This window comes from Procambarus clarkii, chromosome 79 (assembly GCF_040958095.1).
Source record: "Procambarus clarkii isolate CNS0578487 chromosome 79, FALCON_Pclarkii_2.0, whole genome shotgun sequence".
NCBI lineage: Eukaryota > Metazoa > Arthropoda > Malacostraca > Decapoda > Cambaridae > Procambarus > Procambarus clarkii.
This window is the reverse complement of record NC_091228.1, coordinates 19616070-19640417: the sequence shown is the minus strand read 5'-3', so window position 1 is coordinate 19640417 and position 24348 is coordinate 19616070. Positions and strand designations below refer to the sequence as shown.

The window sequence follows — 24348 nt, the reverse complement described above, 5'->3', positions numbered from 1 at the left end:
ATGGGTAAAATGCAAGACATCTCTGTTTTCTATTTTTTCCATTTCTATATAAAAACTCAGCTTCAAACAGTGTTCAATCACCTTCAAATATGCGCAAAAATAGCACTCGGCATAATATTTTAAGTTGATTTACCTGATAGAGACTTTAGGGTCCTGGTAGTACAGTCGGGTTCGTTCCCGACTCACAATCGGGAACTACGAGAATCACCTAATGACTCTGTTCACCTAGCAGTAAGTAGGTACTCAGTAGTTAGTCAGCTTCTTGTGGGGCTTATCTTGGGAAGGGTCAGTAGTTCGACCCCGGGGGGATGGGGGAGGACCTCGATATGAGCCTATGTAATAAATATACACTGGCTGTCTGTCCCCCGACACAATGGATTATTAACTTAAACTAACTATACAAGGCAATGAACGAATGAACTCGATTTTATACATTGTGGAGACTATACTCTATGAATTAGTTTAATTAGAGACGTTAGTCTTGACTTGACCAAAAATCTGTACCTCTTACTCTAAAATTCCAACACCTCTTCATCAACTATTTCGACTAAAGTTCCAAGTAGGATTAAGTTCACTGGTACAGATGGAAATACCAGGTTTCTCTCTATAGGTCAGTGACAAAACTACAAATCTCAATATTCTCAATTTTGGCTGCAACAAATATTTAGCCTTATACCTGCAAAGGGTTAAGACAGCACAGGATCGGAGCAAATGGAAAGACTTGCCGTGGTTGCCAAAAACTAGAGGAGTTATGTACAATAAATGGCATTTCCGGAGAAGGATTATACTATTTTTTGACAAAAACTGTTTAATTGTTCCAGTTGCAAACAATAAGGCACATGTTTACTCTCACTCAGAATACACACAACTGATACTGCTGATATACGCACGTGTAAACAGACTTTTAATTAACGATGGAAAATTAAAATGCACAATAACCAAAAAGGACACGAGATAATACATACACAAGTAACTGGCAGATGTCCCTTTTGATTGGTAATAAAATTATAGGCAAACATTATTGCAAGGCAAACAGATAATAACGGAGAGATGATAACTGTAGGATGAAGTCGGATGTGTTCGTTAACAGAGTCCACCACTTTTGCAACGTTGGAATCTTCTAGAAATTTATGAATGAATGTCAGTCCTAGCATCAGTTGTTATCCCAGCACAAGCTATTGATCCTAGCATCATTTTAGTATACTAGGAATATTATCAGAAGTGTATGTCCTAGCGGCACTCAGTTGGAGGAGGAAGCGTGTAGCTCTGCAATGAGAGAAAAAAATATATATTAATATTTTGGTTGTGGTAAACTACGACCATATAAATAATAAAGTTGAGTCTCCTGAACCAGTTGCACCTCTTTCACCTATTGCTTCTCACCTTTCACAGCAACGTCTACCATTTTTTACAAACTCCTCACTGCACCAGAGTTTTCAGACAGTATAGTAAATTAGACAATCAGCAAAACAAACTACATACCTTGATAAGGAAAAAACGATGGAAGAAGAGTACGGTAATTTGCCAATGTCAAGATAACATGCATTAGTATCCAAGAGCATCACCAAATGGCAGCTAAAGTCAGCTTAGTGTTTGTTTCACTTGCGAGTCCGGTTGACTCACATGGCTGGCCCCAAGACGCTCTTTTGTAAAGACCATCATTGTTGTCTAACATAGGAGAAGTTAACGTTACTTGGGACATATTTTGTCTTTATCTTATGGGGTGGGGGGCAGGTAGCTTCCTTAGTTTTATTTGTCATTACTTTTCACGATTGTGGTTCAGTTAAGAAGAAAGAAGATAGGAAGGATGTAGTTCGCCCTGAATGTATTTCAGATTTATCTTTCCTGACATCAGCTTTTTTCCTGTTTCTGCAGCAGAGCTATCGTCTTATAGTGTGGGCTTCAGTTGCCCCGGTGTCTGAATAATACTTGGTTCCTCAACCCAGACTTGTTGAGGGGAGATTCTAAAGGTCCTTGTGCACACAAATAATTATCAAAGAAGCCGCCAAGCCAGAAGTCAATGTAGCACCGTCTGTGTTGCAAGATTTTCAAACGGAGCATGATATCACTCAAGATGCCAATACGAAAACAGAAGGGGGCCTAAGGTGAATGATATCAAGGTATCGAATTCGCCAATTATTGTAATCAGAGACAACACTCCTAGAGAGATTAGGAAAGGAAGACACACGAACAGCCAGAAAATCAGGGCAATCGACAAGGAGGTTTAAGGCTGGACATGGACAACGCAGTTTGGACAAGAGAGAGCAGGACGTTGTTCCATTAAGTGACCACTAAGTCAGGTAGGTGTGCCTTGTGTGCATATTTTGTTTTGTTTTCAGTATATTCGTGCTTCGTCGTGCCCTGTGTAACGATGTATCTTGCTCGTTTATACGATTCCACTTGAGTGGACGATATGGATCCGTGGGATTTATATCAGTGGCACCGTCTACTTTTTCCTCGTTTGTACTTTCTTGAGTTGGCCCACGCTCCCCTTGTGTCCAGTGCGTCTGGACGTTTACTAATGAATCACCCATATAGTTCCCATTGGGATTGGGTGGCTGGTTAACCAAACATTTTTCATAATAAAGTTTTCTATGTTTTGGGATTTTCTGTATCATTTGATTCGTTAATGCAAGCAGAATTAACTCGGTTAATGCTGCTTGCAGCTTTCAGGAAAACAAAACTTGCTGTTGCTATTTGTTTATGTTGGCTGAGCCGCCCTCCAGGATGACAGCATCAGACACTTTCTGTACTCCATCCAGACACCTCAAGGTTTTGGCTTTTGCAGGTCTTCAATTGTGGCCAACACTGTCGGAGGCGAGTCTCCTCTTTTTTAAGAATCCTGAAGTTTTGGTATACTGACTTGAGTTAAATTCTTAGTTTTACTGTCTGGGGCTGGGAGATCGGCTGGCATCTGTACTTGCCTCTGCCACCGCCTTTGATAAGGGTTATTAAACAACCTTGGCCTCAGACTTCTGCTGTTCCTGACATATTAACGGTGGATCCTTGTGGGGGTAAGTGACGGTATTGTAGAAGCCTAGTCCCTTCTTCTGAGTTCGTCCATTGTGTTTGTGAAACGATGGGAGTTCCTTTCCCATCGAATCAAACTTTCCCATCATCAAACCCCATCAAGATGCTTTCCCATTGTTACGACCCTGGGTTCCTCAGTGGAAACCAGAGGTCAAAACTGAGCTAATAAACTGCCTTTTAGTATTGAAAACGCATCACGAGGTGCACTTGTTTGTATCTTCCCTGCCAGACGTAAGACTATTCTTGTTTTTCAAAGAGCATTTAAGACTGAGCTTGGGGTTGATTATTAAATAATAACATAGGCACCAACTATGTTTACTAATACTTTCTAATCATTTGTAAAGTAAACCTGAGTAAACTTGGTATAGGGCTGCGGTACGATTAGTTGAGCAGTCTGCCGGCAGCGAGCCAGCTGGGGAAAGGAGACTGAGAGTCTTTCTTTTTCTGAGCTGGCGTTGGGTGGATAAGATCCTCCTACCCTTCCTCCTCGTTTCCTTATTTCTGTGTCTTGTTCAAGCTAAGTATATACTGTGTACATTATTCATTCTCTGGCATACACGTGTTCTAGGTGTATAGTAGTATACTTTGTGTGTAGTAGGTGTTTTTAGAGTTTATATTACTAGTTATTCTAAAGGGGGTCCCAGTGGAACCACGTGGTCTCCCTACCCTAAGCTGACTCTAGCTTCAAGTGTTTCCATAGTAGAACTTTACCCTAGCTTGTGTTCAGTGTAAACCTTGTATCCTGTCTATGTGGACCAAGGCTTTCAACGTAAGATAGTGTGGTAAAGTAATTATTATTATTGTTATTGGTGTGAGTGTATATGGGGGGGTTGTTAAGGGGTTAATAAATAAGTAAGTAGTAACGGAGTATCCCTTCTTCCTGTGTAGGCAGTGCTAGGATCAACCTCTAGTCTGACATAGTCTAGTAGCAAGTTATTATTACTGTGGATAGTTTATTTTGGGGGCCGGGCCTTTTAGTTCTCCCATATTTGATAACTCTGAATGCTACCTACTGCCCCTACACCCATGTTATAATAGATCCCCCATAGTACAGACACTCCTTTATTTAACACCCATCAACCCCCCCCCCCCCACCTTTGTTGGGGGATCAAGGTTTTTATAAAGGGCCTTTGTACCCATCCTTCCTCCCTTATGTGTGGAGGAGGGGTGCTAGGGTTTCAATAGAGGACATCTCTACTCCTCCTCTTTCCCTATGTGGGGGTGAAACACCATAAATTGTTTTATTTACGATATTCACTGAAACAATTCACTGAGTCAGTTCAGGAATTGTGTGGCGACGGTCTGTCGGTCCTTGAGAATAACAGTCACACTTTTTAATGCGCTAATGTTTACATGTTGTGGTCAGGTTGTGTCAGGTGACCTTGTCCTCTACTATACTGATACCTGCAGACAGTGTTGTGATCTTTCCCTCATACAAGCCGCTGTCTAGGTGTGATAGTTAAGAAAAAAACATCCACCTTGTGCCTACGGTGTTTCGCGCGCCTAAGCGGTAAGACCGAAAAGTGTATACTCTTTTGACTGTCCTGACACTAATTGTAGGCGTATGTATTTAAATTTGGTATCACTGTGTTCGCAATAGAATTGTCTATAAGAACATACCTATAAAATGCCGCCAAAGCATAAGGCATATCAACACAAAATAAACTATTCAGATAGATCACTTGCAGAGAGGGCCAAACAGCAACAAAATGTTTCCATTCTCTTAATGGTTGTTAAGCCCACAGTTGTGCTGCAGCGTTAATTTTGATAGTCACTGAAATTGCAATAAAATTATCTACACGGACATATGCGTATAAATATAGATTCAATGTCGTAGCTTACCCATAACAGTGTGGGAAGTGGCCGAAGTGTTACCCGCGGCGGCATATCGGCAAAACCCGTTTTGAAAAGTGAATATTCAATTCACTGTCCTTGACATTATTTTTCGATGTATATATTTCATTTTTGTTCCAATGTGTTTGCGATAGAATATTCTAGAAGAACATAAGTATAAAAGGTCACATAAGGATGCATTCGACCGGCAACATATATAAAAACTACGTCGATTAAACTCATCATGACAATAATACAATTGTCTTACCACGATGATTCACTGCTACGTCGTTCTCTTTAATAAGCTGGTCGGCTATTAGAGAAAACGTAAATTTCATGGCAAACATTTGGAAACTATCCCCAAGTTGATCGGATAATAAATGGAATTTATACAAATATTTTTTCTCGTGAGCGCGGCACGCCAGCGTAGTCAGGAGGAAAATTGGTGACGACGCTGTTGTCACCAAAGCGCGAAAGTGTTAGCGGTGGATCCTTGTGGGGGTAAGTGACGGTATTGTAGAAGCCTAGACCCTTCTTCTGAATTCGTCCATTGTGTTTGTGAAACGATGGGAGTTCGTTTCCCATCGAATCAAACTTTCCCATCATCAAACCGCATCAAGATGGTTTTCCATCAAACCCCCCCCCCCCCAACTTTTGTTGGGGGATCAAGGTTTTTATAAAGGGCCTTTGTACCCATCCTTCCTCCCTTATGTGTGGAGGAGGGGGGTTAGGGTTTCAATAGAGGACATCTCTACTCCTCCTCTTTCCCTTTGTGGGGGTGAAACACCATAAATTGTTTTATTACGATATTCACTGAAACAATTAGAGTCAGTCCAGGAATTGTGTGGCGACGGTCTGTCGGTCCTTGAGAATAACAGTCACACTTTTAATGCGCTAATGTTTACATGTTGGGTATAGGTCAGGTTGTGTCAGGTGACCTTGTCCTCTACTATACTGATACCTGCAGACAGTGTTGTGATCTTTCCCTCATACAAGCCGCTATCTAGGTGTGATAGTAAGATATTTAGAGCTGTGTGCTGTACACTTTCGAGCTGTGGGTTGAAGACGCTATTACAGTGTTGGCTGCTCGTTATCTGTTGCATATTGCTAGTCCATCGCCTTGTCTGTGGAGCTGGGATACCTTTATCAGCTGTTCGTCCCCCCAAGCTCTGTGGTCCCGGCCTCTCACCCCTCACTGGCCAGCCTTTCATCTTTGTGCTTCTTTATTTCTCTCTCTTGCAGTTCAAAGTTGGTTTTCGTCACTAAGGTCTGCCCGAAACGCTTTGCGTAATAGTGGCTTTAGGCATTGTATGTACTAACTCTATCAATAAATCCATCAACTTTTGTATCTCACCCTGTATGTATGTACTTTACCTGAATAAATATTTGTATTTGTAATGCGTTGTTGGGTATTTGCTCCGGAAAGCTACCGAAGACCAGCCCAGAAATCAAACATTTAAAGTCATGAAATTCGCTTGTTTGGGCGGCCTCGTTTGCTCCCTGTTCCTGTAGTTGTTCCCTGTGTTGTTCGGGGCTGCTTTAAGGCGGCTCGTAGTATGTTGGCATTCAGCAACCTACTTCTTCCCTTCTTTCCTGTTCTCTCTCATAATGCCACCCAATTTGTCTTTGTTCACAAGTACTTCTTGGGCAGTATTTACCGATTATGAGGTTGTTCTAGGATCCCTCTCGCCACTATGAGCTCACCAGATTATTTTCCTGTGTCTGGGTGGGTGGGAACAAGTCCAGAGGTGTGACGGGTCAGTAGTGCCGGGGCCTGGCAAGCTATTTAGGCCGCCCAAAAAGGGCCATTTCGTTACATTCAACCCATAATTATACATAAGCTCTAAGAGATCTGTAAGTACAATTTCGGTCTAGCTATAACGTAGGAGTGCTATGAAAGAATACATAAATAGTTCAAAAGCTACAGAGCAAAATCAATTTGTACTGAAACTGGAAACTATTCCAGTAATAAAAATGTGATGCAATACATTTTAAATAAGACAAATTTAATTATTACAAAAAATATATTCTATCGAAAAGTCATTTAATTAATTTTTTATATTTAAGTTTTAAATATTTAGCAGAATAAAAAATAGCATTTTGTTGTTGAGGAAAGATGAGGAAGGAAAGACAACCCGGAACGATGGACTGACCTTTGAGATCTGGAACTCTGGCTGATAGTAGTCATAGAGACGCACTGTGCCGGGCTTGACCTCCTCCACCTCTATGTCTCTTATTACACGGAAGTTTGCACAAGTGTCTTTAGCAGTTAATTCTTCAATATAGAAAGCTATCTTGCTGCCATCTACATCATATCGCTTTATATTTTTATCCTTTTTAAGAAGTTCCTTCAGATCATCTTTCTCTGGGATGTAACCGGAAATGAGATTGACCTCAATGACGGCCATATTGGACTTGCCGTCCGGGAGGCGGTAGGAGGCGCACACAGTGATGCGCTTGGTGACGCACTTGTCATCCGGCACAGTGTTTGTGTTGACGGTCATGTCGAAGGCGTCACTCGCCTCAGCCTCAGGAATGTTGTACCGCAGAACAGCCTGAAACAAATTGTTAATGCAATAATTATCAGAATGCACTAAGCCTGCATGTCAATTGTTACACTATCGCAGCTCATTACTTGGCTTGCCTTTGGCCTCATACTCGCCAACTTCCACCATGAGAAGCTGGCAGTCAATACCACCTTTATGAACCTTTGGCCTCATACTCGCCATCTTCCACCATGAGAAGCTGGCAGTCAATACCACCTTTATGAACCTTTGGCCTCATACACGCTAACTTCCACCATGAGAAGCTGGCAGTCAATACCACCTTTATGAATCTTTGGCCTCATACACACCAACTTCCACCATGAGAAGCTGGCAGTCAATACCACCTTTATGAACCTTTGGCCTCATACTCGCCAACTTCCACCATGAGAAGCTGGCAGTCAATACCACCTTTATGAACCTTTGGCCTCATACTCGCCAACTTCCACCATGAGAAGCTGGCAGTCAATACCACCTTTATGAACCTTTGGCCTCATACTCGCCAACTTCCACCATGAGAAGCTGGCAGTCAATACCACCTTTATGAACCTTTGGCCTCATACACACCAACTTCCACCATGAGAAGCTGGCAGTCAATACCACCTTTATGAACCTTTGGCCTCATACTCGCCAACTTCCACCATGAGAAGCTGACAGTCAATACCACCTTTATGAACCTTTGGCCTCATACTCGCCAACTTCCACCATGAGAAGCTGGCAGTCAATACTACCTTTATGAACCTTTGGCCTCATACTCGCCAACTTCCACCATGAGAAGCTGACAGTCAATACCACCTTTATGAACCTTTGGCCTCATACTCGCCAACTTCCACCATGAGAAGCTGGCAGTCAATACCACCTTTATGAACATGAGAACATGAATTAAGGACGCTGCAGAAGGACTATTGCCTTACTCGTGGCAGCTCCTGTTTATATCCACCCAACCTCATCTATCTATGTCTATCCTACGCTTGAAACAATCAAGGTATCCCACGTGTATAATGTAACCCTGGTAATTTGTTCCACAAATCAACAACTCTGTTTTCAAACCAGTATTTACCCAGGTCTTTTCTCAAATTAAACTCATTCAATTTATATTTATTACTTCATTTTGTATTTTGTGTTTAAATATTAAATAGCTTATTACAATCCTCCTTGTTATGCCCATTCATTTCTGTCACTCTTAACTCTTCACTTTTCTACCGAATGTAAACTAAGTTTTTCAACCTTTCTTAATATGGAATGTTTCTAGTTTGTGGGATAAACTTAGTTATCCTTCGCTGAACGTCACTGAACTAGTGAATTGATGTTAATCCTAAAGTATGATGACCAAAACTGTACTGCATAAATCATACATTTATATACAAATTGTTTGGCTTTAAATTTCTACTAATCATGACCCCCCCCCCCAGATATTCTTTGTAATTAACTGCTTAAAATAAACAAGACAAGAGTGAAAGTAATTTAGCGAAACATGGTCTGTTCTTAGTGAAACTACATTGAGTTTCATTTATTAATCCACGTCTTTAAAGACGAACAAATGAATTTTGTGACTATCAGTTCAAGCAATGTACCTACAATGAATATTAAGCTAATTAGACAATGATCTTTTCCAATGTCCATTGCAAGAAATCTATTTCCATTCTTGAATATGAGAACTACATAAGCAACCCTCCCCGGCTCCTGAACTCTGCTAGACTCTAACCATTTATTCAATAAGCAAGATAGGGGCTCTGCAAGCTCTTTTACAAGCTCTGGCAAACACTATTCTGGCCCTGGGGACTTTAATATCTTCAATGTTTGTTTATTAATTCGCTCATTGATTACCACTTAACCAGTTAATTTGTACATAATTACTAATTGCAGTAGCTAGTTGGTCAAAGTATATTCCTGCTGAACCGTTCCAGCAGAACGGTTCGTAAACGGTTCCTGCTATAAAGCAGGAGAGGTAGATGATTTTAAGTTAAACATTAAGTAATGATTTACACAAGAAAACGATCAAAGCTGTAGGATAAAGAGGAAGAAATATTGCATAGAAGGAGAGGGATTAAAGTAAGGTCATTCTAATATCCCGTAGGAAGCCCGCAGTTCACCCGAAAAGTAAGTCAACGGAGGGAGCGCCGGTGAAGGAAGGAAGGGAATTTTGGTTGTGGGTGATTCCCAGGTGAGGTATTTGGGTAGAACATTTTGTGCCCGGGATGGAGGGAACAAGTTATGGTCTTGATATCCGGGAGCAGGAATAGAGGATATTGTAAACAATATGAATGATATCAAGGCCGGAAATGAGAACCAACCCGTTGCTTGTATCAGTGTGAGCGTATGTCTTTGGCTGTACTCACCTATTTGTACTTACATGCTTGCGGGGGTTGAGTTTTGGCTTTTTGGTCCCGCCTCTCAACTGTCAATAACCTGGTGTACAGATTCCTGAGCCTACTGGGCTCTATCATATCTACATTTGAAACTGTGTATGGAGTCAGCCTCCACCACATCACTGCCTAATGCATTCCATCCGTTAACTACTCTGACATTGAAAAAGTTTTTTCTAACGTTTCTGTGGCTCATCTGGGTACTCAGTTTCGACCTGTGTCCCTTTGTTCGCGTACCACCAGTGTTGAATAGTTTATCCTTGTCTACCCGGTCGATTCCCCTGAGGATTTTGTAGGTAGTGATCATGTCTCCCCTTACTCTTCTGTCTTCCAGTGTCTTAAGGTGTATTTCCCACAGTCTTTCCTCGTAACTCATACCTCTTAGTTCTGGGACTAGTCTAGTGGCATAGCTTTGAACTTTTTCCAGCTTCGTTTTGTGCTTGACAAGGTACGGACTCCATGCTGGGGCTGCATATTCCAGGATTGGTCTTACATATGTGGTATACAAGATTCTGAACTATTCCTTACACAGGTTCCTGAATGCTGTTCTGATGTTAACCAGCCTCGCATATGCCGCAGACGTTATTCTTTTTATGTGGGCTTCAGGAGACAGGTTTGGTGTGATATCAACTCCTAGATCTTTCTCTCTGTCGGTTTCATTAAGTACTTCATCTCCTATTCTGTATCCTGTGTTTGGCCTCCTGTTTCTACTGCCTAGTTTCATTACTTTGCATTTACTCGGGTTGAACTTTAGCAGTCATTTGTTGGACCATTCACTCAGTCTGTCTAGATCATCTTGTAACCTCCTACTATCATCCTCTGTTTCAGTCCTCCTCATAATTTTTACATCATCAGCAAACATTCAGAGAAACGATTCTATACCCTCTGGGAGATCATTTACATATATCAGAAACAGTATAGGTCCAAGGACTGACCCCTGCGGGACTCCACTTCTAACGTCTCGCTAATCTGAGACCTCACCCCTCACATTGACTCGCTGTCTCCTGTTGCTTAGGTACTCCTTTATCCAATGGAGTACCTTCTCTTTCACTCCAGCCTGCATCTCCAGCTTTTTCATTAGCCTCATGTGTGGTACTGTATCAAAGGCTTTTTGGCAATCCAAAAATCATGTGTGAGTGTGTACTCACCTAGTTGTGTTTGCGGGGGTTGAGCGCTGGCTCTTTGGTCCCGAGTGTGTGTGAGTGTGTGTGTGTGTGTGTGTGTGTGTGTGTGTGTGTGTGTGTGTGTGTGTGTGTGTGTGTGTGTGTGTGTGTGTACTCACCTATATGTACTCACCTATATGTGCTTGCAGGATCGAGCATTGACTCTTGGATCCCGCCTTTCTAGCTATCGGTTGTTTACAGCAATGACTCCAATGTGTGTGTGTGTGTGTGTGTGTGTGTGTGTGTGTGTGTGTGTACTCACCTAGTTGTACTCACCTAGTTGTGTCTGCAGGATCGAGCATTGACTCTTGGATCCCGCCTTTCGAGCATCGGTTGTTTACAGCAATGACTCCTGTCCCATTTCCCTATCATACCTGGTTTTAAAATTATGAATAGTATTTGCTTCCACAGCCTGTTCCTGAAGTGCATTCCATTTTCCCACTACTCTCACGCAAAAAAAAACTTCCTAACATCTCTGTGACTCATCTGAGTTTCAAGCTTCCATCCATGTCCCCTCGTTCTGTTACTATTCCGTGTGAACATTTCGTCTATGTCCACTCTGTCAATCCCTCTGAGTATCTTATACGTTCCTATCATGTCCCCCCTCTCCCTTCTTCTTTCTAGTGTCGTAAGGCACAGTTCCCTCAGGCGCTTCCTCATACCCCATCCCTCGTAGCTCTGGGACGAGTCTCGTTGCAAACCTCTGAACCTTTTCCAGTTTCATTATATGCTTCTTCAGATGGGGACTCCATGATGAGGCGGCATACTCTAAGACTGGCCTTACGTAGGCAGTGTAAAGCGCCCTAAATGCCTCCTTACTTAGGTTTCTGAATGATGTTCTAACTTTTGCCAGTGTAGAGTACGCTGTTGTCGTTATCCTATTTATATGTGCCTCAGGAGATAGATTAGGTGTTACGTCCACCCCCAGGTCTCTTTCACGCGTCGTTACAGGTAGGCTGTTCCCCTTCATTGTGTACTGTCCCTTTGGTCTCCTATCTCCTAGTCCCATTTCCATAACTTTACATTTGCTCGTGTTGAATTCCAGTAGCCATTTCTCTGACCATCTCTGCAACCTGTTCAGGTCCTCTTGGTGGATCCTGCAATCCTCATCTGTCACAACTCTTCTCATCAACGTGTGTGTGTGTGTGTGTGTGTGTGTGTGTGTGTGTGTGTGTGTGTGTGTGTGTGTGTGTGTGTGTGTGTGTGTGTGTGTGTGTGTGTGTGTACTCACCTAATTGTGCTCGCGGGAGTTGAGCTTTGGCTCTTTGGGCCCGCCTCTCAACTGTCAATCAACTGGTGTACAGATTCCAGAGCCTACTGGGCTCTATCATATCTACATTTAAAACTGTGTATGGAGTTTGCCTCCACCATATCTCTGCCTAATGCATTCCACCTGTTAACTACTCTGACACTGAAAAAGTACTTTCTAATGTCCTTGTGGCTCATTTGGGTACTCAGTTTCCACCTGTGTCCCCTTGTTCGCGTACCACCAGTGTTGAATAGTTTATGCTTGTCTACCCTGCCAATTCCCCTGAGGATTTTGTAGGTAGTGATCATGTCTTTCCTCACTCTTCTGTCTTCCAGTGTCGTAAGGTGCATTTCCCGCTGTATTTCCTCGTAACTCATGCCTCTTAGTTCTGGGACCAGTCTTGTGGCATACCTCTGAACTTTTTCCAGCTTCGTCTTGTGCTTGATATGGTACGGGCTCCATGCTGGGGCCGCATACTCCATACTCCATGCTGGGGCCGTGTGTGTGTATGTGTGTGTGTGTGTGTGTGTGTGTGTGTGTGTGTGTGTGTGTGTGTGTGTGTGTGTGTGTGTGTGTGTGTGTGTGTGTGTGTGTGTGTGTGTGTGTGTGTAATTACCTAAGTGTAATTACCTAAGTGTAGTTACAGGATGAGAGCTACGCTCTCAAAATTAGCTAAGATGAAAAAATTAGTTGTTTGTAACAACTCAACTGTGTAACACACAGCGAGTGACAGTTGAGAAGCGGTCCGAAAGAGCAGGGCTCAACCCCCGCAAACACAACTAGCTGAAGCCACAGACACACGCACACACAGCGACAGACACACGCACAGACATACACTCACACAGCCACAGACACACGTACACACAGCGACAGACACACACGCACACACATACACTCACACAGCGACAGACACACGCACACACAGCGACAGACACACGTACACAGACACATGCACACACATACACTCACACAGTGACAGACACACGCACACACATACACTCACACAGCGACAGACACACGCACACACAGCGACAGACACACGTACACAGACACATGCACACACATACACTCACACAGCGACAGACACATGCACACACATACGCACACACAGTCACAGACACACGTACACAAACACACTCACACATACACTCACACAGCGACAGACACACGCACATACACATACACTCACACAGCGACAGACACACGTACACAGACACACTCACACATACACTCACACAGCGACAGACACACGCACACACATACGCACACTGCCACAGACACACGTACACAGACACATGCACACACATACACTCACACAGCCACAGACACACACACACACACATACACTCACACAGCGACAGACACACGCACATACACATACACTCACACAGCGACAGACACACGTACACAGACACATGCACACACATACACTCACACAGCGACAGACACACGCACACACACATACACTCACACAGCCACAAACACACGTACACAGAAAGACTAACAGAGTAAGCTCACCTGCAAGACAGCACATCCCTGGCCCTCCATAGTGATGGAGACCTTGGTGGGAAGAGTGGGCAGCTTTACCAACTGCTGCAGCAGTTTGTTGTCGTCGGTGACGGTGAAGGGGTGTGCCAGGCCGCTAGCTGTCACCGTTGCCACCACGTTCAGAGGTCCCTGGTACAAGTGGGTCTCGTACAGTGCCAGCGCCTGGAGGGCCACCACCGTATCCTGCGTAATGGGCACAAAACGTCCTGTTAGTAAAGACATTTTTCAATTATGATTTTCCCCTAACATTCACGATGCTTCCTTTAACTGAAAATATGTTTCATTGTGTACCTATGTGTTAGTCCCAGATTCAACACCATAGATTTGGAAAAGTTTCAGAAAACATAATTCTATTGAGCAATTCCAAATATTATATGTACAGGTGCAAGTATGATATGCGCAATCACTTGCTGTGTACAATCCGCTCTTCATGCTGATATTCTCAAAGTACTTCTGTTCTCATATTACCTAACCCACAGCTGTCACCATCAAACTACCCTAACTCTTACATTTTGTTAACAATTATAATTGCTACAAAGGCTTAATACACTGGGGGTTCTGTGGTACAAGGGCTTAATACACTGGGAGTTCTGTGGTACAAGGGCTTAATACACTGGGAGTTCTGTGGTACAAGGGCTTAATACACTGGGAGTTCTGTGGTACAAGGGCATAATACACTGGGAGTTCTGTGGTACAAGGGCTTAATACACTGGGGATTGTGTGGTACAAGGACTTAATACACAGGGAGTTCTGTGGTACAAGGGCTTAATACACTGGGAGTTCTGTGGTACAAGGGCTTAATACACTGGGGATTGTGTGGTACAAGGACTTAATACACAGGGTGTTCTGTGGTACAAGGACTTAATACACTGGGAGTTCTGTGGTAAAGGACTTAATACACTGGGAGTTCTGTGGTATAAGGACTTAATACACTGGGAGTTCTGTGGTACAAGGACTTAATACACTGGGAGTTCTGTGGTACAAGGACTTAATACACAGGGAGTTCTGTGGTACAAGGACTTAATACACTGGGAGTTCTGTGGTACAAGGGCTTAATACACTGGGAGTTCTGTGGTACAAGGACTTAATACACTGGGAGTTCTGTGGTACAAGGGCTTAATACACTGGGAGTTCTGTGGTACAAGGACTTAATACACAGGGAGTTCTGTGGTACAAGGACTTAATACACAGGGAGTTCTGTGGTATAAGGACTTAATACACTGGAGTGCTACATAGAGGACAGCCAAGAAATATGTTATCTGCTTCACGGTGCTCAACTTGCGTATATTTCTTTGTAAGTTTCTTTCATATCAACATTTCTTTCCTTTAAAAAAATATATACGAGTTTTTCTATTGCTAAAGAACATGAATATATAAAAAAAATCTGTTAAACTTCCACACAATAAAATGGTTGGTTGTATAGGGAAGACATGTTGAGTCACTATGATGGATGTATAGGCAAGACATGTGGGTAACGACGATGGATGTATAGGCAAGACATGTGGGTAACAATGATGGTTGTATAGGCAAGACATGTGGGTAACAATGATGGTTGTATAGGCAAGACATGTGGGTAACAATGATGGTTGTATAGGCAAGACATGTGGGTAACAATGATGGTTGTATAGGCAAGACATGTGGGTAACAATGATGGTTGTATGGGCAAGGCATGTGGGTAATGAAGGAGAATACTACCTGTGTGGAATAGAATCCTCCTTGGCCATTCCTCTGCGCCGTGATCCACTTGACCACCTTCCTAGCCTGCTGCTCATATTGTTTAGGGTCAAGGGTCATCATGGCCATGATGGCGTAGCCAGCTGTTTCCACCCCTACAGCCTTCGTCTTGCCTGATTATACAATACGTAATTGTTGTATGACACATATCAATCATTTGGACACAGGTAAAATATATCCCTGACCACAAGACACGTAGATAATAATGTTTTTTCGCTTTGCCCATCAGAGCCTCGAACCCAGAACCAACAAAGCAGAAGACTTGTTCTACTAACTAAGCTACGAGCACCCACAATAAGGGAGGAGCTCAGAGAGACAGCTGGTTTCTCAGTCAGATACCAGTTGTGGTGCTTGTAGCCTGGTTGGTAGAACTAAAGTTGTCTGCTTTTGTGGCATTTGGTTCGAGGCTCTGATGGTCTACGTGAATGAAATGTAAAATAAATTAAACAAATGCTGTAAACAATCATCTTAAAACTAAAATTTTATTTAAAACTTCTTTTTAACCGAACAAAATTTATTACGTGAATATTTTGATTAGGCTGCAAATATCAAGCCACAATACACGGGTTCTTTGATTAGATATATTTATATTGATTTACCTGTGTTTATTTTCAAATATAAATTATTCTAGGAGTTGCATTTAATAAAACAATAATGAATGACATTCATCTCAATTTTGTTTTGGATTTTAGCTTTATTTAAGGCCTATCAAGCTCGCCTAAAATTATAACCATAACTACTTGTCAGTACAACCAGCAAGATTATTCAGTCGTAAGCAAAGTTAAAGAGAAAATAAATATAGTGCTTACGCACTTACGAAGGTAACACCTTATTCCCTTCTTCCCCCGACTATACCTGGTCCCTTGGGCAGCTCCCAGTGAGTGGAGTTCTTTGTCACAACAGCTTGTTCCAGCAATTTCTGGAGAATTACTTCGGCTTCAGGAAGCTTAGCCAAGGCGAAAGCATAGGCTTTGAGCGCCATAACGTAGGGGTCAGAGGAGGAGTCTGCTTGTAGACACTGGGCAGCCGCACAGACGGCCTGGCTGCATGACTGGTCATTGGCCTCCAGGAGAGCAATCATCACATAGGCTGTTAGAGGCACGGGAGAGTCACTTCCATCAATTCCTCCCTGTTAGAAATGTGATAACATTGTTATTGGATCGCCTGAGTGTTGAGCTCTACTGCATGTTCGTGCATATTCCATCATCAGTTCCTAACACATAACTTACTTTCAATTATTTCATTCTGAAACTCTGCCACCTCCTTTAATATCTAACACTTCTATAGCATATTTTTTGTTAAATTGTGAATGACTTAGGAAAATTATAACCGCTATTTACTTACATTTGAAAGTTCTGAAAACTTGCAGTGAATTAATGGAATGCCTCTTTCTGGGGAGAATGGTCTCAGGGACTTGCAGTAGCTACCAGAACTGAGAGGTCCCCACATTCAAGTTACATCAGCCCTTATAGGCCCTTAAAAGCCTACTGGAAACCAAAGGCCAAAATCTTGAACCATCACAGACGTGCAGGGGATTCACGATCACCCTCACCGATGAAATAAACCCTTATAGAGGAAATGAAGCAAAACAGACAAATGCAAAGTTCAAAGAAGGCAAACAAAATGCAGTAAACTATTCGACAAACAATCCGCCCAGTAGTTAAGTCTTACACCCCCTAGTAACAGCTACTCATCATCACCAGGTGGCGGCACAACGGAAACTGCTGGTTTCCCCCCTATCAACAGTCCTGTCCTAAGTCAGAGAGAAACCAACTAATGGGGCCCCACCAATGACCCTCAGAAGAAGGGGTTTCACTTTATACAATGCAGTTTTTCTGGCGGCTGCACGGTGGCTTCCTGTAGCTCCCCACTGATAAGATAAAAATGGGAATTACCAGGGAAGAGAGCAAAGATCAACCCACCTTCGGTGAGTTGATCTTTGAACCAGAACGTCAAAACCAGAGAGAAAAATCTCTGGACAGATAGATTTGCTGAAAGACATGGAATCGGAAAAAGATACTTGGGATCGGACAGCGAAGAAAGGCTTGAAAACAAGGCGGAGCCGGCCACTTAAAGAAATAGAGAAAGGAATTCTCACCTTGACCAGACCACCCAAAAGAAACTTTGTAGGGAGATCCAGACGACAAAATTAGACAGCTTCACATGATAATTGTGTATGTAGACATTCAGTGTGGGAAAAATTTCCACCAACTAAATCAATATTACAATCAAAGAAATGAAGTACATCAGAATTATTATTTCTATATCATACATCTGAATCCTACATCAGATTTATATCAGAATCATCTATTAGATCCTACACGACAATACCACAACGGTCACGTCCACCATTAGGCTTATGGATGCCTACGGGACTTTGTTCTTGTATCTTCAAGGATCTATAAGGTTCAATAAGAAGCTGTCTTAATTGAAATACCATTGCAACATGTTTTGGGCTTCCGGTGATGTATTTTCAAGTCCTAAATAAAGAATCAATCTGTACTACTAGTACTACCTATAATCATTAGATCCAATACATATTTATCTTTCAATCCCGATTGATCTCAATAATCTGTCTAGGCATTAACAATTATTAATCCATATTCAATGTTGGCCTCCCCTCACTTGAGAGAGGGAGGAGCTACCTCCGAGAGCAAGTGTCCACGAGCGCCTTGAGGCCCAGAACCCATTGTTTACATTGTGACGATAATCTCTTTCAAGAGAGATTGAGCCTGCTCTTCCCTACAAAGTACGTAAAAAGTAAAGATAATATAGAAGATACGTACAGCAAGTATCTCCAAAACGTTTTGCCCAGAGAGCAAAACGTATCCAGCACACCGGCACACCTGCTTGCTACCGCCACCGTAAACCGGCAAACTGCTTGTCCATTGCCTGCCTGTCGCTGATTGGCTGGTGTCCCGTCGCACCTGCCCTCCGCCCTCCGCCACAAGTTGATGTCTGGGCTGCAGTGGCCCAGTATTGTCAGAATATCTCAGTGCTCCTTGCAGTTGACATCTCTCGCTGGTAAACTTTCGTGTACTAAGGGAGGTGACAGCTCGAAGCCAATATTCCAGCTCCATTCATATTTATTTTGCTATCACTGTAACTCACTTGTCTTAACGTAACTTTTCATTTGCCAGTGATTATTCATATTATTTTGTTTGTTGACTTATCTTTTATATTTTATGTGCTTAACTTTATTCATGTCTTGTTTTTCTAACGTAATTAAAATTTCATTGTTAAATTTACTTGTGTTTTGTGTGTCTTCCCATTACCTTACCACAGACGAAAGTTCCAGCTTTTCTCTTTTTTTTCTCTAATGTGACGAGGCCCTGCCCCTAGCTTTTGAAACAGCCGAACACCAACGCTTTACCGTCACAACATACAGAGTGAACACGTGACGATGCTTGAGACTTTTATAATAAGATTAACACCGCACAAACAATCTAATTATCACCAGAATAGCTCCCTAAGACACTCAGGGAGGTGGTGAACTATAAATCAGAACAAATTACTGATACATGTATCTAAATACGAGTGTAGAGAGCGGTACCCCCCAGCATGTGTTGACTGTTGACCGCTCACCACTACCACGGATAGCTTAATCCTCATAAAAACTCTACAGCGTGTATCTATTCACTGCACCAATGCGGTTATATCATTAAAATACTGTGGCTAATCTCATCAGGAGAGAGATAATCTGGTAACTGGTCAGTTGGGCATCAGTTCTCAATTTGGGAAGTTATTAATTAAGTGTTTGTAGAGTGAAAATTGGCCAATTGCATTCTTTTATGACCTTAATATGTCCATATAAATTGTTAATAGTTATGTAGAGGGGAAAAATCCCCGCAATCAAGTGAGCATCTATCTCTACAATTTATTCAGAATATATGTATAAATATCTATATATATAATTCATCTGTGTATAAATTATCAATTGATATCTCATTTAACATTAATTTATCATAAGTACTTGCTTATTTGCATATAATATCTTACTTGTATCATATAACTAGTTGTTATAATTACTAGACATGATCTCAGTTATTGGCTATGCAGTTTAAGAGCGAGGTTAGACTGTGTAGTGTTCAGAACTTTTGATACTAAAGGAGAACCAGTATTTAGAGTCACTGAACTGTGTTTTATCATGTAATCCATTGTAAACTACAATGCTGATGTGTTTTAAATGCCAACAGGTACATTGTGTTTCTTCCATCACTATCCTGGTGTTAGTAAGTAAAGCCCACATAGCATCCCAAGACAAGAGGATTGGCAGGACTTTGTATAAGCTAAGGAATTGAGTTATGCATGAGAAAAATACTCACTTTCATTGCCTTGTGGAAAACTTTACCAGAGTTGTTGAAGCAACCGTCCTCTCTCTGATTAGACTGAAGCCAAGTGCTTGTTTGATTCAAATCATTCTTGTCAATCTGCAATTACGAATAACAATCAGATTCAGGAAGTAGTTTACAGTATACATCAAATAAAACAGGAGTAAGCAAATTTTTGCTGTTTGCTTCTACGACAATTAGCAGCGTCTGGGCGCTTAATTGGTATCATTACCACAGCTCATGGCAGCTCAGTAAATACATCTCACGAAAAATATCAAACCCAAACATCAAAAAATTATAAATCGATGATATTTCGGTCGGTCCTGGACCATTATGTGTCATGGTCCAGAACCATTATGTGTCATGGTCCAGGACCATTATGTGTCATGGTCCAGGACCATTATGTGTCATGGTCCTCGACCATTATGTGTCATGGTCCAGGACCATTATGTGTCATGGTCCAGGACCATTATGTGTCATGGTCCAGGACCATTGTGTGTCATGGTCCAGGACCATTATGTGTCATAGCCCAGGACCAGTATGTGGGCATGGTCCAGGACCATTGTGTGTCATGGTCTAGGACCATTGTGTGTCATGGTCCAGGACCATTATGTGTCATGGCCCAGGACCAGTATGTGTCATGGTCCAGGACCATTATGTGTCATGGCCCAGGACCAGTATGTGTCATGGTCCAGGACCATTATGTGTCATGATCCAGGACCATTATGTGTCATGATCCAGGACCATTATGTGTCCTGGTCCAGGACCATTATGTGTCATGGTCCAGGACCATTGTGTGTCATGGTCCAGGACCATTGTGTGTCATGGTCCAGGACCATTATGTGTCATGGTCCAGGACCATTATGTGTCATTGTCCAGGACTATTATGTGTCATGGCCCAGGACCAGTATGTCTCATGGTCCAGGACCATTATGTCTTATGGTCCAGGACCATTATGTGTCATGGTCCAGGACCATTATGTGTCATGGCCCAGGACCAGTATGTGTCATGGTCCAGGACCATTATGTGTCATTGTCCAGGACCATTATGTGTCATGGCTCAGGACCAGTATGTCTTATGGTCCAGGACCATTATGTCTTATGGTCCAGGACCATTATGTGTCATGGTCCAGGACCATTATGTCTCATGGTCCAGGACCATTATGTTTCATTGTCCAGGACCATTATGTGTCATGGCCCAGGACCAGTATGTCTCATGGTCCAGGACCATTATACCTTATGGTCCAGGACCATTGTGTGTCATGGTCCAGGACCATTATGTCTTATGGGCCAGGACCATTGTGTGACATGGTCCCGGACTATTAGGTGTCATAGTCCAGGACCATTATATGTCATGGTCCCGGACCATTATGTCTCATGGTCCAGGACCATTATGTGCCATGGTCCAGGACTATTATGTCATATCGTCCAGGACCATTATGTCTCATGGTCCAGGACCATTATGTGCCAAGGTACAGGACCATTATGTGCCAAGGTCCAGGACCATTATGTCTCATGGTCCAGGACTATTATGTGCCAAGGTCCAGAACCATTATGTTCCAAGATCCAGGACCATTATGTGCCATGGTTCAGGACCATTATGTCTCATGGTCCAGGACCATTATGTCTCATGGTCCAGGACCATTATGTCTCATGGTCCAGGACCATTACGTCTTATGGTCCAGGACGATTGTGTGTCATGGTCCAGGACCATTATGTCTCATGGTCCAGGACCATTATGTGCCATGGTCCAGGACCATTATGTCTCATCGTCCAGGACCATTATGTCTCATGGTCCAGGATCATTATGTCTCATGGTCCAGGACCATTATGTGCCAAGGTGCAGGACCATTATGTGCCAAGGTCCAGGACCATTATGTCTCATGGTCCAGGACCATTATGTGTCATGGTCCAGGACCATTATGTGCCAAGGTACAGGACCATTATGTGCCAAGGTCCAGGACCATTATGTGCCAAGGTCCAGGACCATTATGTCTCATGGTCCAGGACCATTATGTGTCATGGTCCAGGACCATTATGTGCCAAGGTCCAGGACCATTATGTCTCATGGTCCAGGACCATTATGTCTCATGATCCAGGACGGATCGAAACGTTGTCGTATTTTATTTTTTTACATGTGTGGGTTGGGTGTCAGGTATGTGGGCTGGTTGTCAGGTGTGTGAGCTGGGTGTCAGGTGTGTGGGCTGGGTGTCAGGTGTGTGGGCTGGGTGTCAGGTGTGTGGGTTGGGTGTCAGGTATGTGGGCTGGGTGTCAGGTGTGTGGGCTGGGTGTCAGGTGTGTGGGCTGAGTGTCAGGTGTGTGGGCTGGGTGTCAGGTGTGTGGGCTGGGTGTCAGGTGTGTGGGCTGGGTGTCAGGTGTGTGGGCTGGGTGTCAGGTGTGTGGGCTGGGTGTCAGTTGTGTGGGTTGGGTGTCAGGTGTGTGGGTTGGGTGTCAGGTATGTGGGCTGGGTGTCAGGTGTGTGGGCTGGGTGTCAGGTGTGTGGGCTGGGTGTCAGGTGTGTGGGCTGGGTGTCAGGTGTGTGGGCTGGGTGTCAGGTGTGTGGGCTGGGTGTCAGGTGTGTGGGCTGGGTGTCAGGTGTGTGGGCTGGGTGTCAGTTGTGTGGGCTGGGTGTCAGGTGTGTGGGCTAGGTGTCAGGTGTGTGGGCTGGGTGTCAGGTGTGTGGGCTGGGTGTCAGGTGTGTGGGCTGGGTGTCAGGTATGTGGGCTGGGTGTCAGGTGTGTGGGCTTGGTGTCAGTTGAGTGGGAAGCAGTCTCAACAAGAGAGCTTCTTGGAGTTCTACAAGAAACGGGAGTTTCATTTCATCTAACGTTTGGTGTTGTATTAACAAACTTAAGCAATGTGCTGCTACCCTATTATACGAGGGATTACAGAATATAGATCAAGAGCTACATTTGAGTTCATCAGATATCCTTACCTTACTGGATGGTTAGTCATACATGGAATCAGGAGAACACAGATGCAAGTCTAGTCCACTAGCTCTACCAAAGTTGGGTAAAACCACAAAATATCCTCCAATATTCGCAGGCGTACGAAGCAGTTACAAAGCTCAAAGTATTTCATCATATTTGGGCTAAACTCACAAATTAGTTGGAGAGCAGGTCCTAGCTTCACAGATTACAGTTGGAGAGCAGGTCCTAACTTCACAGATTACAGTTGGAGAGCAGGTCCTAGCTTCGCAGATTACAGTTGGAGAGCAGGTCCTAGCTTCACAGATTACAGTTGGAGAGCAGGTCCTAGCTTCACAGATTACAGTTAGAGAGCAGGTCCTAGCTTCACAGATTACAGTTGGAGAGCAGGTCCTAGCTTCACAGATTACAGTTGGAGAGCAGGTCCTAGCTTCACAGATTACAGTTGGAGAGCCGGTCCTAGCTTCACAGATTACAGTTGGAGAGCAGGTCCTAGCTTCACAGATTACAGTTGGAGAACAGGTCCTAGCTTCACAGATTACAGTTGGAATGCTCAGACTGGGGCCACTCATTACCAGCAGCCACCTGCCATAGGTATCGATATCCCAGCCTCATTCTGACAGTTACATCACACTGTCTAGTATATATTTTGTGCTGTCCGTACATTAAGATCTTAATTCTAAATATATATCTCTTTACACTAGTGTTTTCTGCCCTTTGAGTGTCAGTGATTGATCTCGTCAACCTGAAACTGCGGTTTTGACAACAAAGCGAAATGTCTAGGTCTAGCTCAATTAATTAACTAACTGAGCCGTAATTAAAAATGTACCGTAATTACTTTGTTAGATACGCAGCACTATTTGTTACTGAGAACTTCCATCTAACAATATGCCTGTTAACAAATGTGTCAACCATGCCAGTGGTAATGTAAAACACAGCAAGAGGAGGTCCACTCACCACAATAAACTGTTGGGCTCTGTCTGTTGGGCTCTGTCTGTTGGGATCCGTCTGTTGGGATCCGTCTGTTGGGATCCGTTTGTGGGCTCTGTTGGGCTCTGTCTGTTGGGCTCCGTCTGTTGGGCTCTGTCTGTTGGGCTCCGTCTGTTGGGCTCCGTCTGTTGGGCTCCGTCTGTTGGGCTCCGTCTGTTGGGCTCCGTCTGTTGGGCTCCGTCTGTTGGGCTCCGTCTGTTGGGATCCGTCTGTTGGACTCCGTCTGTTGGACTCCGGTCTGTTGGGCTCCGTCTTTTGGCTCCGTCTGTTGGGCTCCGTCTGTTGGGCTCTGTCTGTTGGGCTCTGTCTGTTGGGCTCCGTCTGTTGGGCTCTGTCTGTTGGGCTCCGTCTGTTGGGCTCCGTCTGTTGGGCTCCGTCTGTTAAGCTCCGTCTGTTGGGCTCTGTCTGTTGGGCTCCGTCTGTTGGGCTCCGTCTGTTGGGCTCCGTCTGTTGGGCTCTGTCTGTTGGGCTCCGTCTGTTGGGCTCCGTCTGTTGGGCTCTGTCTGTTGGGCTCTGTCTGTTGGGCTCCGTCTGTTGGGCTCTGTCTGTTGGGCTCTGTCTGTTGGGCTCTGTCTGTTGGGCTCTGTCTGTTGGGCTCCGTCTGTTGGGCTCTGTCTGTTGGGCTCCGTCTGTTG

At 43.6% G+C, this 24348-nt stretch overlaps 1 protein-coding gene across 1 annotated transcript in view; it reads right to left on the bottom strand.

Annotated features, from left to right (window-relative positions):
* Positions 1-891: 891 nt before the first annotated feature.
* Positions 892-24348, bottom strand: part of LOC123764603 (alpha-1-inhibitor 3) — a 188026-nt gene continuing 164569 nt past the window's right edge. The window contains exons 22-27 of the mRNA XM_069314571.1: positions 19792-19896; positions 16322-16595; positions 15428-15579; positions 13703-13915; positions 7017-7418; positions 892-1266 (exon numbers count right to left, since the gene is read on the bottom strand). Coding sequence (XP_069170672.1) covers positions 1231-1266; positions 7017-7418; positions 13703-13915; positions 15428-15579; positions 16322-16595; positions 19792-19896 — 1182 coding nt within the window. The 3' untranslated portion in view covers positions 892-1230. The remainder of the gene's footprint in view (positions 1267-7016; positions 7419-13702; positions 13916-15427; positions 15580-16321; positions 16596-19791; positions 19897-24348) is intronic.